The sequence below is a fragment of the Vigna umbellata genome, chromosome 4 (assembly GCF_029865625.1).
Source record: "Vigna umbellata cultivar VRB3 chromosome 4, Vumbellata_1.0, whole genome shotgun sequence".
In the NCBI taxonomy this organism is placed as follows: domain Eukaryota; kingdom Viridiplantae; phylum Streptophyta; class Magnoliopsida; order Fabales; family Fabaceae; genus Vigna; species Vigna umbellata.
Genome location: NC_142168.1, coordinates 48,918,762 through 48,937,355, shown reverse-complemented (window position 1 = coordinate 48,937,355; position 18,594 = coordinate 48,918,762). Strand labels below are relative to the sequence as shown.

The window sequence follows — 18,594 nt, the reverse complement described above, 5'->3', positions numbered from 1 at the left end:
ATTTATGACCACAAATCATAATTTTCACCACTCTCAACAAACATTCTCATGCAATATAATTAATTAAAACAAAATTATAAATCAATTAATATACAAATTATTATTCATTTTTCTTCTTGGAAAGTTAATCTTGTATTTTTTACACATAGATTTGGTTTGATCCCATAGGAGGATACTTTAAATCCATAAACCCATTCCAATTTTTTATTGTATTTAATATTAGTGATGTGTTTGACAGATGCTCACTTGGGCTATATTTATTCTCTATAGTTTATTGTTTTATTTCTTCTAGTGTCTCCACTTTTCAAGTTAAACTTTTATAGACCCTAAATAAGATCCAATAAATACGCTTTTCCACGAGGTCATGAATAAAAAATCAATGCTACCACCATCACCTTTTGTTCATCTCTAAAAGACTACAAATAATAGACGAACAAAAATGAATTGAATTCGTCTTCCAAATCTGTAAATCAGATATTTAATAAATAATTACAGATGAAAAATAATGAAGCTATCTTCTAGTTATTCTTGAAATGCAGCTCCTTATCTACTCTTAATTTGACCCGATAAGCAATTTCACCTCAAGGAACTTGTGACAACTCATCTCGCAAGATTTCGGGTGAGTAAATAATTATTATACTCGTGTCATTATGTAGATGATACAGCTTCTATGGCGCTGCCTAAGGGCCATGCAGCCTCAACAAGAGCATCGTGGTATTTAACTTTCTTCACTAACGTCATCTGTTGCCATGGATCTAGGCCTGCCAAAACAAGAATCCAGTCAGTGCAGGAAGAGAATAATATTCTCAACATTTTGCAGAAAGATTGACCTAAGAAAAAGAAAAAGACTTAGCAGAAAGCATCATTGTCATCAATAATTGTTCCAACACGATTACGAAACCTACCGAATCCATCAACAAGCAATGTATATTGGTATAAGAGATCCATGCATAAATATGGACGGTTCCCTTCCTCAACAAGTGGATAAAAGGATTTGACATCTTCAATCTTTGTTCGACAAGCTTGCTTAGATGCAGCCTCGAAATCCACGGGACGAACCTTCACAACGGGTGAGTTTGGGTCGGCAAAACCAGCCTATGAATAAATAATATGATTAGCATGGAAAAGTTGCATTAAATGAATGGACTCATATCAATATTTCGTCCAAGGGTGAATAAAATAAGCAATACCTCAGCTGCCCGGTCAAAGAAAAATGAGGCAACAAAAAGATTTTTCTGTCCATCACCGCCACCACCATTCCATATCCCACCAAAAGTGCACTTCATATGTGTGCATTTTGACTCGTTAACCTGGAGAGCCTTAAGAGCTATGCTTTTGCATTCATTCAAGCTTGCACCAGAAAGATAGGATGAAGCCTTAAACGACTTTCCTCCATATTTGTAAGTTCCTGAGGATGTTTTAAAAGAAAACTTCTTATTGGCATAAAAATAGAACCAAGCATGCAGAAAGCCAAAGTAATATTCACCGTTAAAGCCATCTAAGATGCAAGGGTTTCCAAAATCATCTGAAACCTTTAAAATCTTCGCACGAGCTGCTAGTAAACCATAGCCCAAGTAACTGAAAGCAAAATGCTAAAACCTATTGACCATGAAGATGGAATTGTATTACAGAATATCTATCTATCTGAAAATCAGGGTAAAGACTACAGAGGTGGGCACTCGCAGATCCCATAAAAACATAACATCTCAAAATGGCATGTCAAGAGCAAGAAGAAAAACCTGTGAACATAGAGGTAATATTTCCTTCCCCTAAGGAACATCTCCTTGACATATTGGTCCTCTCCAACTGATACAGTTGGAGCCCCGGTAGCATCTGTCTCTGAGATGGCATATGCCATCTGAACAGATCCACCTCCAAGATCAACTACCCCAACTGTCTCTGAATAATCTCTTCCTAGGTTTCCCAGTAGATAGTTGATAGTCACCTATATAAAACAGAAGGCCAGGTAAAACTAACTAAATACCGTAGAGGAGAGTGAACACAACATCTTAACTTAATTTCCGTTCTGCTTACTCTTGATCTTCAAAATTTTAGTCACTGTGGAACCATGCAAATGTTTTCTAGCAGTGTATAATTTTAGCTGCCAGGAAATGCTATCTAAGCAGATATCATATACAAAGAACTTGAAATAACAGGTTAGAACTCGAGCCTTCCAGGATACCAAAATTAGCATTCGACAAGTATTTTATATTGTATTTTCTACACGTCTTATACATCTAAGCATTCCTCCCATAACTCTTCAAATAAAGAAAAAAGCTATCAATAAAAAATTGTGTTACACAGTTGGCAGCCAATGTTGAATTTTGTCTAATCTTTACGATAGAGACAGATTATGTGATTATGTGATTATGTATATGTTAGGTGATTATCCATGAATAACGTATGGTATATAGTGTCCATTGCAAGGCCACTTCATTGGCATCTCGGTGTAGTTTAAACTAAGCAAGGATCTGCACATCTATGTGAACATGCATTGGCAAAGAAGCTAGTTTAAGAGCTTAGAAATTAAAATTAGCACTAACAGGAAAACTAGTGGAAATAGATGGCGGCATAAAATTAACTTTTAGTGCTTAAAAGAATATGTTGGAGAAAAGGCTAGGGAATTGGATACTATGTTTTATCCTTTGGTACCAAAGCAAAGTAAGATCCAGAAATGATATAAAAGTGCATGTATAAAAGAAAAGAATCCACTGAGAAAAGTATCAATGCTTTCGACTGTCAACAATCCACCAGAGTCATATGTATCTTGTGTAAAGTGCAAGTATATCTCATGACTCAGACTTCAGTAAATGGACTCAATTATTAGTATATATCAAACCAACAATAGCAAAATAGAAAAAGAAGGAAAAAGGAAGAAAAAGAAATTTAGCATTTCTTGTAAACTTGTCACAATTATTGTACCATATCATCACTTCATTACTGATATAATAGTCAGAGTACATTTAGCCCACTGCTTATACAGTTCACACCCAAAATCATTTCTACACTATAATAACCCCTAAATCAAGTATGCTAAATAAGGGACAATATGTTTGAACAAGATTCTCCGTAAGTTTTTCCTGGAGGGAAAAAAAATGAAATACATTTTTCTATAGTTGACACTTTCTTCCACAATAATAGTATTATAATTACTCAAACTATTAGTATTGAATCTATGTCTAGCTGCCACATCGCTAATGACCAAATCAGTGATTAAATCCAACTCCCCATAAATTAAAGGGCAATGTCATTACAACAACGGAGCATTATCAAACTAGATTGAAATTTAAATTCTTAAAAACCATGGAGTTACATTGTCAGGAGTTCAGCATTTATGCTGATTTAGAAATTTCCCCCACCTTTCATGGTACAGACTACAGACTTCTCTTTTATATATCTGTCACTGACTATAGATGGTTTCTATAGTGACTTGTTACTACATATTTTCAGAGATTGAAGTGCTCTTTAGAGAAAATGTATTGTAACTATCCACTGGAACTAAAGCATGTAACTTACATAAGTTAGAAATATCGAGTTCATATGCATACCCATTGAAAAGCACCTTCTTGTGTTCCATCCAGCACTCTTACCGAATCAGAATCAGATTTTAGAGTGCTTCTTTGCTTAAGCAAATCCCGAACCTTACATTCACAAATAGTGGAAGCAACACAAGTTTAAAGGGTTGAGTATGGCTACTACATGCGAATAACATTAAACATGAGCAAGATGCAGCAAGTAATTTTTACCGCTTGCAAAATCCTGTCAGAAGCATCCCCTTCCAAAGCCCTCAACCCTGCAGTTGCCTGTATTATCATTTAAAAGTTTTCAGATACTCCAAAAGAATATGAATATAAGATAATAAAAAAATATGACAACACACACCCCAACTCTGACAGGTGTCTTCGGCCGAAACTCCTGAGGAACAACACTCTCAGCTTTATCCAATAGTGTAATCAAAGATTCAGCTGCCTGTTGTGGATTCTGTGCATAAGCACTCAAACCAGGTTTAATCTGCAAAATCATAAAAATGTTACCACCACACCAAGGGTCTAGCTTTTAAAATACGTTGTGACTGTGTTTTTATCACAACACCAAGGTTTTTAGAGTATCTACAACCACAATTGTGGCCTCATTTGTTTGAAATTTAAGAATTTAAGAATATATTTCTTTTAGAATTTAAAATCTTGTTTCAATTTTGAAAAATTCAAGGACATTGTTGAAATAGACACATTCAAATTTTAGCATAATTAAATACTGATGACAATAAAATATGGAGAAATTTCAAACATACATTCCACATATTTCAATAATACCTCTCATCACTACTCATGGGCCAAATAGATAAAAATCAAACACATTTCCACAAGCATGCTTGGTTACAAGTTAAAAAGACATCATGTCACGATCTATTTGTTTGAGAGGCAAGCCTATTGGTCAAGTCATAATGGCATTGAATATCACTTCAAAATATTTTGAGCCTTTTACCAAAAAGTGTTGTACGTTTTGAACAATCTAAGAGTGGTAGTGAACGGTAGTGGAAGGTGGCTTATATTTTGCTGAACAAGATTGAGACTATTAGATCCGCTCTGATGCCAACTTGAGATAAATAAAGTAGACAATATATTTTAGAAAACTTAATTCACCTCTCTTATGTTCTCATATTTATATTGATAGAATTCTGTCAAATTGAGTAAGGGGAAGAGCAAAGATAGATATAGAGATAGGTACAACTTATATGTACATCACTTACTTTCAAGTAAAACTAATTAATGCATATATTTAATACCTATTCTAACATAAATGTATCATTTTTAGTCCTCTCAGTGGTTCAAATAGCAACTTATAAAAGGATTAAAAGTGATTTAAGATAATGCTTTGAGAATTAAAAGTGGGGCGTGTCAAAAGTATAGAGAAAGCAAAATCAGATTTTAAAGAGACTAATACTGAATTTTTTAGTATTTTAGAGATACCAAGATCACATTTTTATCTATGGGCTTAATTGCTCGGGTGATTCCCACTTTCAGGATAGTGTTTACTTGGTCCCCGCTCTTAAAAAAGTGTCAATTTCGTCCTGAAATGCATTAATATACATCAATCAAGTCCATTCCATTAATTTTTCAGAAACGACATTAATTGTATGGTGATGTGGCAAAACAGTGTGATGATGTGGCAAAACACATTTGCAATGAGTAAAAATGTGTAAATGTATTGTGGAATGGTGTTCTTCACGTGTCATTTTAATGGAGAAGTTTGAAGCTTGCCCTAACTGAAGTTTAAACCCCAAGTGAAGTTTGAAGTTTGTCCTAGTAACAGATCATGTTATAGTGCCTTTCAATTGGGAGCATATTCCTAGAAGAGCGAAGGATTATGATGGATTTGAACCTCAACCTCCTATACAGACTTCAATTTCCCTAGCCCCAACTCTTCCCCTTGGAAATTCCAAAAACCAAGCCAAACAACCATTGGAAAGGACACTAATACTGCAAATAATTTTAGATCCCCAAGCACATCATATTCTTTTAGTGAGAAATAGACTGTGACAGATAATGCAAAGATGGGAAAATAGAAAAGGTGAAAGAGAACGATGACAATCAAACTCAAGAGCTGCATCACCAGCCAAGCAGGATCTAAGGAAAAAATGGACCAGTGAATCAAGCATGTATACTTACATTAGTGAAATGAAGCTGTTACGTACCTGATATGAGAACTTGCCACTCCCTTCCCTTATAAAACCCCAAAGGCAATTAACAATGGTATTTGACTGAATAAAACTCTTTATTACTGCAAATATGGGTATCACAATAACAACCAATAACTGGGAGCAGGGTCTCCGTCAGCTATTTGAGAGCCTAACCTCTCTTACAAACTTCTTAATCAAAAACATCCCCTAAGCCCTAGATTCCTCCTTTATTAATACTAATTACTCCTCCCCGAAAAGGTAGGGAATAATAGTAATTATGCCTATTTATTATAATTATCTGGTAAGAATATTTTTATCCTTATTTACTATATTTACTACTGTAATATCCTGAAGTGCGTCCCTTGAATTTCCCGCTTGTCCTACGATTGTCAGTTAGACGCTCGTTGTTGCTTCCGCTTGTTCAGGACGCTCGTCCTCGCTCCGCTCGTTCAGCCCTGTTGCTCCCACTCGCTCAGGACACTCGTCCTCGCCCCTTGTTGCCTCCACTTGCTCAGGACGCTCGTCCTCGCTCCGCTCGCTCAGTTTCCATTCGATCAGGACGCTCGTCCTCGCCCCTCGTTGCTCCGCTCGCTCAGCTTCCACTCGCTCAGGACGCTCGTCCTCGCCCCTCGTTGTCTCCACTTGCTCAGGACGCTCGTCCTCGCTCTGCTCGCTCAGCTCTCTTTCTCTTCCCCTTATCGTTCGGCCATCGTACTCCTCTCTTTCAACCGTTCGGCCCCTGTCCTCTACCGTACGGTTCCCTTCCCTATCCCTCCTATATCTTCTTCTCTCGTAAACTCGCCAGGCCCTAACATTACCCACCTCCTGAAGATCAACCTTGCCCTCAAGGTTGAAGTCAGGATATTGATCTTGGATGGTTATGGCATCTTCCCATGTTGCCCCGTCTGGTCCTCCCTCTTGCCATTCGATCAACAATTCCTGCCGTTCGTCCTCTCCTTGTTGCACCTGCCTTTTATCTAGAACTCTGACCGGCCGTGGAGATGGTCCCTCCATCTCCAAGTCTATGGGTAACTCTTTCTCCACCCTGTTCTCCCCCACGGCCTTCTTTAATTGCGACACGTGGAACACTGGATGTATCCGTGCGGATTCGGGTAGTTGCAACTTAAATGCCACTTCACCTATCTGCTGGATGACCTGGAAAGGTCCAAAATACCGAGCGGCTAGCTTAGAATGTAGTGTGGACGGCATCGACGTCTGTCGGTGGGGTCTGATCTTCAGATATACCCAATCTCCCACCTCTACATGGGACGGCCTTCTTGCCTTGTCGGCCTGCCTCACCATTAATTCCTGAGCCCTGGCTAGGTGGAACTTTAGCTGGTTGAGTGCCTCATCTCTTGTCTGTAACTCCTGGTTGACGGCTTCCACTAAGGTTTCCCCCGGAACGAACCTGTGCAGGGAGGGAGGAGACCTCCCATATACTGTTTCAAATGGGGTGCATTTGGCCGATTCTTGATAGCTGGTGTTGTACCAATATTCTGCCCAGGGTAGTACTATGCTCCATCCCTTTGGTTGTTCTGAGCAGAAACATCTCAGATAACCCTCCAATACCCTATTTACGACCTCGGTCTGTCCATCTGATTCAGGATGATAGGCGGTGCTCATCCTTAGTTGAGTGCCTTGTAATTTAAACAACTCCTTCCAAAAATTACTCAGGAACAGTGGATCCCGGTCACTTACTATAGATATTGGTACCCCATGCAATCGGACGATCTCCTTTACAAACACTTCAGCTACGGTTCGAGCGGAATAAGGATGTTTCAGTGGTATGAAATGTCCGTATTTGCTGAGACGGTCTACCACTACTAGCACGGCATCATACCCTCGAGACTTAGGTAACTTCACAATAAAATCCATGCTTATCTCCTCCCAAATGGCGTTGGGAATGGGTAAAGGTTGCAGCAACCCCTGCGTTGAGGATGTCAAGTATTTATGTTGTTGACATACCAAGCAGCTTGCAACGAAGTCGGTCACTGCTTTCTTCATTCCTACCCAATAAAGAGATTGCGCCACCTTGCGATAAGTTTGATATACCCCTGAGTGTCCTCCTGTCTGCGTGGTATGGAACTCGACTATCAACTTGGGTACCCAGGCCGAGCGGGCAGACAGCACAAGCCTCCCCTTATAGTGTAACCTCTCGTGTTCCAGAGTGAACGAGGGGTGGGAGTTGGGGTCTTTTCTCAAATCTTCTATCACCTTCCTTAACTCTTCATCTGCCTCGACTTCTTCCAAAATCTCCCCGAAGTCTTGCCAGTACGGCCGGGCCATCACTCTCAATTCCTTTTCTTCCTGCGGATCATCCTCTTCCCTCCGTGATAGGGCGTCTGCTACTTTGTTGGTTACACCTGATTTGTACACGATTTCAAAGTCATAACCCAGGAGCTTTGCAATCCAATTCTGCTGATTCTGAGTGGTGATGTGTTGCTCCAAAAGGTACTTCAGGCTCCTTTGATCGGTGTGAACCACAAACCGTTGTCCCAAAAGGTAGGGCCTCCAGTGTTGTATGGCTAAAACCAACGCCATTAATTCCTTCTCATATATCGATTTTCTCAGTGACCCCTCGGATAACGCTTTACTAAAGAAAGCTATGGGTTGCTTTCCTTGCATGAGTACCGCTCCTATCCCTCTTCCCGATGCGTCACACTCAATGTGGAAAGGCTGGTCAAAATCAGGCAGAACGAGCACGGGTGCAGTAGTGATTGCCTTCTTCAACCTTGACATAGCTTCCTCTGCTTGCTCCGTCCATGCAAACTGCCCTTTTTTAAGGAGGTCGGTCAAGGGCTTGGCAATCTTCCCATAATCCTTCACAAACCTCCTATAGTATCCTGTCCGTCCCAAAAATCCCCTCAAAGCCTTCACCGTCTTCGGTTTCTCCCAGTCCATCACGGCCCTTACTTTGTCTTCGTCCATTTCTACACCCCTCGCGGATATCCGGTGACCCAGATAGCCTATTTGTGTTCTGCCGAACTCACATTTCTTTCTGTTGGCTACCCACCTGTTGGTCACGAGTTCCCCTAGCACCGTCCCCACATGCTCTAAGTGCTCCTCCCAGGATCGGCTATACACCAATATATCATCAAAGAATACCAGTACGAATTTCCGCAGGTAAGGCTGCATCAGGCTGTTCATTGCACTCTGGAATGTGGCTGGTGCGTTGGTGAGGCCGAACGGCATCACCATGAACTCGTAGTGACCCTGGTGCGTCCGGAAAGCCGTTTTCTCTATGTCGCCTTCTCCCATTCGTATCTGGTGGTAGCCTGACTTCAAATCCACCTTTGAAAAGTATTTGGCCCCTCTCAGTTCGTCTAGCAGTTCCTCTATCAGGGGAATAGGGAATTTATCGGATACCGTGGCTCGGTTAAGGGCCCTGTAATCCACACAAAATCTCCAGCTGTCATTCTTCTTCTTCACTAAAATTACCGGGCTCGAATATGGACTGTTGCTCGACCTTATGACGCCCGTTTTCAGCATTTCGGCCACCTGCTTCTCAATCTCCCCCTTCATCACATGGGGGTAACGGTACGGCCTTACATTCACGGGATCCGTCCCTTCTTTTAAGGGAATTTGATGAACCATGCCCCTATCTGGCGGTAGTCCGCTCGGTTCGTGAAATATGCTCACGTGCTGCTCCAAAATTCGCTTCATGTCATACGTCTGCTTCTTTGTCAACTCCGGACCGAACGGTACTTCTTCCTGGTCGTACGGTTTTCTTTCCTCGCCCTTTTCTGTCTCCCCAAGCTCCCACAACAGCAACCAGGCCTCTACTTCTTTCATTTTGAACAATGCTTCGGGTTCCACCAATCTCCGAGTTAAAGTCGGATCTCCCTTAATGGTCGTGATGCGCCCTGCTTGACCGAACGCCATGGTTAGCTTGCCCCAGTTTAATGTTACTTCTCCCAGCTTAGCCAGCCATTCTACCCCCAGTATCACATCCACTCCGCCCAGTTCGAACAGGTGGAATCGTTCGGTAATCACAGCCTCTCCCATGTGAATCATTACTTTTTCACAACACCCCTTCGTCTCCTTTCTCTGCCCATCTCCCAAACTCACCCTATAGGGTGGTGTATCTACTACGGGTAATGCCAGTTCTTCTACTAATTCTCTGCTTATGAAGTTGTGGCTGGCGCCACTGTCAATCAAAATCAGTACTTGTTTCGTCCCTATCTGTCCATGCAACTTCATCTTTCTGGGCTGGGTGAGCCGTCCTGCCGAGAATGCAGATAGCTCCATTTGATCGAGTTCGGCTTCAGCTTCTTCTTCCCCGCATGATTCCTCGTCTTCTGCCAGTATCAGCATCCGAAGACTCCTTTCCGGACAGCGATGGCCTGGACCGAACGGTCCTCCACACCTGAAACACCTCCCTTCTTCCCTTCGTTTGACATATTCAGCGTACGGTAAATCCCGTACATTCCTGCCTTGATTGTTTGAGAACGTTCGTTCTCCTTCTCTCCTTGGGACCCCTTCCTTCCCTCCTGTCCGGCCCCTCTCGGCGGTTCCCGTTCAGTTCTGATTATGACGGCTGGGGTCCGTCCTTACTACTGAACCGCTCGGTTTTCCCCACGTCTGTCCCTTGCTCATGATCCCTCCTTCCGCCTTTATGCCCCCTTGGCATTCTTCCACGTCCTTTGCTAGTCTCATTACGTCCATAAATTCCCTCGGGTCAAGCAACCTGAGTTGATTACGGATCCCCTCCTGCAAGCCTGCCATGAAGTATCCCATCAGCTGTGCCTCGGGTAATTTTTCTGCTTGGCCGACCAACACTTCGAATTCTTGGATGTATTCCTCCATGGTCCCTGATTGTTTACAGGCCGCCAGTCTCTCGAAGACCGTTCCCCGGTTTCTGCCTCCAAACCGGATCACCAACGCTTCTTTTAATCCGGCCCACGAACGGTTCCTGGCCTTCTCCCTCCAAAACCTGAACCAGTGTCCCGCGATTCCCTCCATGCTGATGTAGGCTAGGCGCAACTTTTCTTCCTCCGGCACCCCTTGCAGTTCGAAGAATTTGTCCGCTCTATAGATCCAATTCAGAGGATCGCTGCCTTCGAATATGGGTAAGTCCACCCTTCTCCTCCAATACGGTTGCTCCTCTCTGTGTCCACCCTCTAGGCCGCCGCCATCTCTCTCGTCCTCCTCATTCCTTCTCCCATTGACAGACCCCTGACTACCATCAGGGTTTCCCTCATATCGTCGACCTCGCTCTCCCATCACCTTCACCAGTTCCTGGACTGCCGCTTCCAGTCCTCCCATGGAGATTTGTATGGTCTCCAATCTTCCCTCGACAGCATTTACTCTTCCTTCCATAATGCTTTCCTCCTCTCAATAGGATCCGGCAGGTCGGACCAATTGTTACGTACCTGATATGAGAACTTGCCACTCCCTTCCCTTATAAAACCCCAAAGGCAATTAACAATGGTATTTGACTGAATAAAACTCTTTATTACTGCAAATATGGGTATCACAATAACAACCAATAACTGGGAGCAGGGTCTCCGTCAGCTATTTGAGAGCCTAACCTCTCTTACAAACTTCTTAATCAAAAACATCCCCTAAGCCCTAGGTTCCTCCTTTATTAATACTAATTACTCCTCCCCGAAAAGGTAGGGAATAATAGTAATTATGCCTATTTATTATAATTATCTGGTAAGAATATTTTTATCCTTATTTACTATATTTACTACTGTAATATCCTGAAGTGCGTCCCTTGAATTTCCCGCTTGTCCTACGATTGTCAGTTAGACGCTCGTTGTTGCTTCCGCTTGTTCAGGACGCTCGTCCTCGCTCCGCTCGTTCAGCCCTGTTGCTCCCACTCGCTCAGGACGCTCGTCCTCGCCCCTTGTTGCCTCCACTTGCTCAGGACGCTCGTCCTCGCTCCGCTCGCTCAGTTTCCATTCGCTCAGGACGCTCGTCCTCGCCCCTCGTTGCTCTGCTCGCTCAGCTTCCACTCGCTCAGGACGCTCGTCCTCGCCCCTCGTTGTCTCCACTTGCTCAGGACGCTCGTCCTCGCTCCGCTCGCTCAGCTCTCTTTCTCTTCCCCTTATCGTTCGGCCATCGTACTCCTCTCTTTCAACCGTTCGGCCCCTGTCCTCTACCGTACGGTTCCCTTCCCTATCCCTCCTATATCTTCTTCTCTCGTAAACTCGCCAGGCCCTAACAGAAGCAGTTAGGTAGGCTTTTTCCCTTTCGTCGTTCAAGAACTGCTACTGCTATTGGCATATCTCATTTTCCAAGAAAATCTCAACCTCTCTTTCCTAAAGTGAATTCGTTTGGTGATACCAAACATGCTCACAATAATCTCTCTAGAAAATTGAAATTTCCTAGTAGAGGATCTGCGAATACTATAAAATCACTTCTTTTCTTCGTTGTTGGAATCTCCAATTCGTAAGATTAATTTTTTTTCTGAACCCTAATCCCAAATTTCCACATTAGAAAGCCTTATGGGTTATACACGTCAGAAAACAAATATCACGACACCACAAAATTCCCACCACAGCAAGCCCAATAAGTTAACATTAACTATTTAAACGACATGAACAAAAATGGACTTGATTGATAAGCAAGCCCAATAAGTTAACATTAACTATTTAAACGACATGAACAAAAATGGACTTGATTGATACACGTTAATGCATTTGAGGATGAAATTGACACTTCTTTTAAGAGTTGGGACCAAGTAGACACACTATCCTGAAAGTAAGGACCACCCGAGCAATTAAACCTTATCTATAATTTATTTTATGTGTCTATTTGAACAAGTTTATCATGTCAGAAATACAAAATAAAAGTAATTAAGTAAGTTTTTCCATAAGTTAAAATTACCAAGTTAAAAATAAGGATTTAGAGAAACTTTATGAAAGAATTTCTACAAATTAACTTATGCATAAACTAATTTTAGTTCAGAAAGAAATTTATTAAATGTGTTCCTCATTATCTCTCCTAAAAGTATTTATGGAGAAATTTGTCTAAACAAATCTAAATCAATTCAATGTTTGTATACTTGGACTAAAATAAGTTTTTTTTTTAATATGAAGTGAAACTTGTTGAGAATATAGATCCAAGCAAAAACATGAAGTGATTTGATTTGATGCTCTAAACCATTTGATGATTAAAGTGATGAGGTGTTGACCTTGGAATTGAAATTGTTATTGAGTTGTATTTTTGTGGGTTTAGAGTTGTAATCAAGTTTACAATCCGTGATCTCACTTAAAATTGATTAAATTGGTTTATAGAAGTGTTAAGAGCCTTTAATAAAAGACTTATTTTAATTTATTGAAAAGAGTTTTAGTCAACTAAAATGTTCTTGAACTTACTAGGTTTGCAAGTTAGAACACCTTGGTCAACTAAACTCTCAAGTTAATCAACTAAAATAACTTTAGCAATTTAATAAGTTGACTATGTTTTAGTCTATTAAATCAAACTTTTAATGAATTAAAATCACTAAGTCATTTTGAATTAAATCTCGTTTTAGCCCGAAAAAAGTCATCCAACTTGATCTTGCTTTGCTTTAGCTTACTAAAAGAGGTTTAGTTGGTTAGAACTGTCAGATCTACAAAGTTATAATTCCAACTCTTCTTACATACGAAATAACTCAAATTCTAATCAATTAGAATACTTGAAATTTTGAAAATACCGAGTAAGAGTTTTGCATTTTGGAAAACACTTTGTTGGATCTACTCATCAAGAATCATAGAATCATGAACATCGATTAATCACCTTACTTTGAAGATCACTATTCTTTTTTTTTTCTTGGTTTGAGTTGAAATTTTTCCAGGTGATCTTGTTTCATATTCTTTTCCATTTTTTGTGTTGTATTGTTCTTAATTAGGGTGGTCAAGAGAATATGATTGTGATAGTTTCACAAGTGGTGTTGTAGATGTTGTACAATTCAAGATATTATGTTGTATATTTTCCTGTTTTCTTCAGAAGTTCTTCTAAACCTTGAAAATTTAGTAGATTGGCTTATTTGAGTGATTTAGCAATAGGATATAGATATCTTGAAAGGGGTGAACCATTATAATTTCTCGTGTTTTTCTCTTAGTCTTATCTCATATAACTCTTAATTGCATTGATTTGCTATTATATGCTTTCGAATTTTAAAGAATATTGAATGTAGCATTACCAATGGTTTAAAATGAGGTTTTATCAACAACTGACTGAATCAAAGACGGATATTTATTCATTTGCAAAACGTTTTTGAGATTTGTAAAAAGTTTAATTTCTTCCCCTAGATCTCAACCCAATGCTAACAAAACCTTTCAGATAAGATTCTAAAAATCATGAGTTAAAAATTATTGACTTCCTTCTTCTCTCCTCTTCTATCCCTCCAAATCTACCACAAATGTAAAAAAGCTTTTACATTTAACTTTCCTAAAAATTGAAAATTAAAGGGGATAAGTGAATTTTAGCTTATATAACAAGTTTTAATATTCTTTTTAATATTTATCTGTGCAACTTACTGACCAGTTTATGTCATATTTCCTTCTTTATTAACCTCACGCATAAATTCAAGAGATTATTACATTGAATAAATCATCAATTTCATCCACAAAAGTACTATTATCTCTCATATGTAGTGTCCAAAATAAATAAATTATATAAGTAAACCTTAAAGCATAAAAAATCGTATTAACTAGTATAAAACTTGGTCTGCTTATAAAATATATTAATGTAGGGATAAATGTATAGAGAGGTTCATTACTAATTATATAATTTCTTTTTCATTAATAACTACTTGCGAGATTTATTAATTAAATTATTGACTCAGTCTTACTAGATTAGAATAAACTATTTCGAAGGAAAACGCAGATCCACGATTTTCACTCACCTGAACGAAAAGCTCGAGGTCATTCCCGATGGGAACGAGATCCAAGTTCTGGTCGAAACGGAAGACGTGGACACGGCTACCGGAGCTACCGGCATCGAAGATGACGGCGAAGGCAGTTTTCCGATCGGGGGCAGCCTTGCGGTGCGTTAGGGCGTAGTCTTCGATGGACTCGTTGGAGGAGGCGGAAGGCATGGCGTAGAGCACGAGGGCGACGAGGAGGAGCGGAACCGCTACCATGAGAAACGCTCCCCGGAGGTTGTAGATCTTGTCTGCAAGCGACTCCGGCGGCGGCTGCCGCCCGGAGCGCTTGATCATTTTGGTTGTTTCGAGCTCCAGCTCGGCGGCGAGAAGTTCGGCTGAGAATGAGGAGTTGAGGCGGATCTGAGAGGCGGTGGCGGAGGGCGAGGGCGGCTTCAACAGCACGTGGTGCGACTCCAACGCTGAGTGTGAAACGAATTTGAAGGATGAGAGACTATGGAACCGACGGCGTTTGGGGAATGGGAATGCGGGGGTGTGTCGGTGTGAGTGGGGTGAAGAGGGAAATGATTAATGGTATGGGAACGAGAGATGGGAAGTGAAGAGATGAAAGAAAGTGACTGTGTGCTCGATTTTAGAGAGAGTGGCGGAGAGTGTGTAAGTGCGCGTGTTTTGTCTGGGAGCGGTGTTTACGCGAGAATGTGTTTTCGTTGTAACGGTATTTTGTGTGCGAAAGGGAAATGGAAGTATACAAATGCATCCGAGTCCAACTCTCACCAATGGAATCATGTAAAAAGCTTAACCTTTTGTTTAAAGGTGAGATTAACAATTATAACAAAAAAATTATTTCCAATTAAATTCCCTTTATTTTTAAATAGTTTTTCTATTAGATATTTAAATTCTAGTTTAAATAAAACCTAAGTGAGTGTGAGTTGAGTTAGTTTGATTTTCAAATTCAGGATAACTTGTTTTAAATTTACTTTAGCATGAATCGATTCGATATTTGATTTGAGTCGGTTCGGTTTGATCTTTAATTGTGGTCAACTTAACTCTACCTTCGGTCAGGGTTCGAAAACTCTCCATTTGGTCGGCTAGATTCAGGTCGACCTTCAGTCAAGGCTAGCTCGGTTCGATCATCGGCCTGACCGACTCAACTCCATCTTTGGCCTAACCAACTTAACTTTACCTTCCGCCTAAGCAACTCCAACTTTACCTTCGATGGGGCAAAGACACCTCGTCTCGACCTTTAATGCGGACGAGGCTGGCTTGTCTTGACCTTTAGTGGGGCTCGCTTGCTCAACCTTCGGCTAAGGTCGACTTAGTCAACTTTTTGTAGGAGTCGGCTTAGCTCGACCTTCAACTCTAACTCAGCTCGCCTTTTCCTTAGCCAACTCGACTTAATTTTGTCTAAGCAAACTCGGCTCGACCTTAGTTTATGCTAAATCGGCTTGAGTTTGTTTATGTTGAATTTGACTTGACCTTCAACTTATGTCAAATCGACACAAACTAACATGACTTAACTTTTAGCTTGATTGAGTCAAGTGGACTTTCCTCTCAACCAACAATCGAAGACTAATCAACTTTCGGCTTTGACCGAAGGTCGAGTCAAGTCAATACAGACTCATAGTTGAGAGTAGTTGGCTTTTAAGTACTTAAAAAACACCAAAAGGGGGGTTAAATAGTGTTAATGGAAAAATTCTTTTTGCAACCCTTCCGATATAGCACATTGTAAAGCTTTATGATTTTCTTTTAAATACTTAGATGTTATACCTAATAAAAGATTATTTCAAGAAGTATTTTTTGTCGTGTTATTCAGAATGTACACTGTAGAGTTTATAAGAACTTCCAATGTTTAATTGTAATCTTTTAGCTTGGATGGTTCTTGCGTTTAGAAATAAGAACTCAACTACAGTTTTTGTAAGAGAAGCGTTTAGGCAAAAGAGGAAGTAATTGCAAATATATTTTTATACTAGTTCACTCCAACTGAGTTACGTCCAATCTCCTCCGTAGAGGATTCCACCATAATCTTCACAAGATTACACTGAGTATTCACACCACTCTTGGTTTCCACAATCAGCGAGTAACCTCCTGTTACCATAAACTTGGATGAGTATTCTCACCACTTCTCGTTTCCACAATCAGCAAGTATCCTCCTGTTTCCCTAGACTTTGATGAGTATTTTTCACCACTCCTAGTCTCCACATTCAATGAATAACCACCTATTACCCTAGACTTGGAGGAGTATTCGCACCACTCCTAATACTAAGCAACCTTGTCTAGATTTCCTTTTAACTCAACCGAGTTGAACAAGTGTTTAATTCTCTTCAGAATTGCAATCAAAGATTTCTTACAAGTCGTTTAGAATATTACTCTCATAGAGAGGATGTAATTACAATATAATGCAGTCTAAACACTTGTAGGTGTTTCTCTCTTTTATCTTTCTCTCTTTCTTACAACCAGTAAGCAATATGATAATGAAGTTCGAGAGTATTTATCTTCTCTTTCTTCTTCTTCTCTTTTTTTGTATAGATGTATTATTTTTCTTAAGCTCTCTCTTTTCTTTTCTTTTGAGTGATTCTCAAGATGAATATTTTGTTGTATGCTAGTAAAACGCTTTAGAAAACCAAATTTGAATATGGAAATAAAACGAAATTAGGAAACCCAATAGCTGAACGAAATCATCAAACTAGAATGGAAACAGAAAATAAAACAGAAATGAAATGTCAACAGCACAGAGAATAGCAAAAGAGAAAAAATGAAAATGAGCAAGAATAATAAAATAGAAACAAGTTTCAAATGGAATTCAATTGAAAACGAGATTCAATACATAAAAAGGAAGAAGATAAACGAAAGTGAAACCTAAAGGAAGCTCTTCTTCACGTTCCAGGCACAAAAACGAATTTAGAGTAGAAAAATGAGAGTTTTAAGGGTGGCTGCTGCATGAGCACATAACCCTAGAGGCCAAGGCTAAGTCAGCCCCTCTTTTGGGCCTCTTCTAATTTACTAAAATTGGGCTTAATCTTCAAAAGTCTGCCCAAAACTACAAAAAAGGAAATAAAAACGAAATTATAAACTAAATAAACATAAAACGCTATGGTGGAAAATGGTTGTTGACGTGACAGCCCTCTTGGAGTCCCAAAATATAATCCTAAAATTCTTTGAAAATAATTGAGCTCAGATAATTCAAATTAATTAAAATAAGAATTATTGGTCAAATTAAGCCCAAATAGCAAAACTGAGAAAATATTGGATAATTAAGCACAATTCACTAATTAAATTTGGTGCGTAGAGCTAAGTGAATATGAAAATATAATGATTCATCAACAACCGACCAAGATAAGTAATTTTTTTCATTTAACTTTTTAGACGTGATGGAGTAACTTCCAGAAAAAGAGATAGCATCTCCAAAAGCCATTTTGAATCAAGGGATAAAGAATCTGAAGGAGAAACTAGAAACCCTAGGTGACTATTGAAAGGGTTCCGTTTGGACGTTAACGAAACACGGTTCAAAAGGGCCAAAAAAAAAGAGAGGAGAGGTTGGTGACCGCTATGAAGGTGGCACGATGGCGTTCTAGCAAGCAAACAGCGGTGCGTGCACGCTTCTTCGCGGCATACAAAGATTTTGCGCGTGGCAACACGTGGAGTAGAACGGAGCTCCGACACCGGTGAGGTTGGTTGTCGCGTAGAGAGGCGGAGCATATCTGGTCACCGAACGAAATTGTGACGGTGGCCGACAACGGATAGTGGTGGACGATGTGGGAATGGCAGGGAACAGAGGTTGATGGTGACAAACTTTTGTGGATAGCTCCTCACAGTGGAAAAACAATGTCAAATGATGTCGGACAACGACAAATAATGCCAGACAATTGCGGACAACAACTAGGGATTAGAGACTAGACAGAAACAAGAGCGAGATCGACCCGCTTTGATCCCAACTTGAGATTGAAACTATAAAATAACACTCGAGGGCTTAAAAGATCCCTCTCACTCTTGTTCTATATATAAGAAAGTTCTGATACAAAAGTACATGATAAATAGGGTAAGCCTAGCTGCAGACCTAGGTACTACTATATATATAGTAGACACAATATAATGATGA

At 40.2% G+C, this 18,594-nt stretch overlaps 1 protein-coding gene across 1 annotated transcript; it reads right to left on the bottom strand.

Annotated features, from left to right (window-relative positions):
* Nucleotides 1-331: 331 nt before the first annotated feature.
* On the bottom strand, nt 332-15,281 carry LOC124824691 (apyrase 2-like). The gene is made up of 9 exons (XM_047297168.2): nt 14,520-15,281; nt 3,883-4,011; nt 3,747-3,803; nt 3,549-3,641; nt 1,740-1,945; nt 1,487-1,578; nt 1,191-1,408; nt 906-1,095; nt 332-761 (listed from the first exon to the last, which is right to left on the bottom strand). The coding sequence occupies exons 1-9, from the start codon at nt 14,832-14,834 to the stop codon at nt 649-651; spliced, it is 1,413 nt and encodes a 470-aa protein (XP_047153124.1). The 5' UTR covers nt 14,835-15,281; the 3' UTR covers nt 332-648.
* Between the last annotated feature and the right edge of the window lie 3,313 nt (nt 15,282-18,594).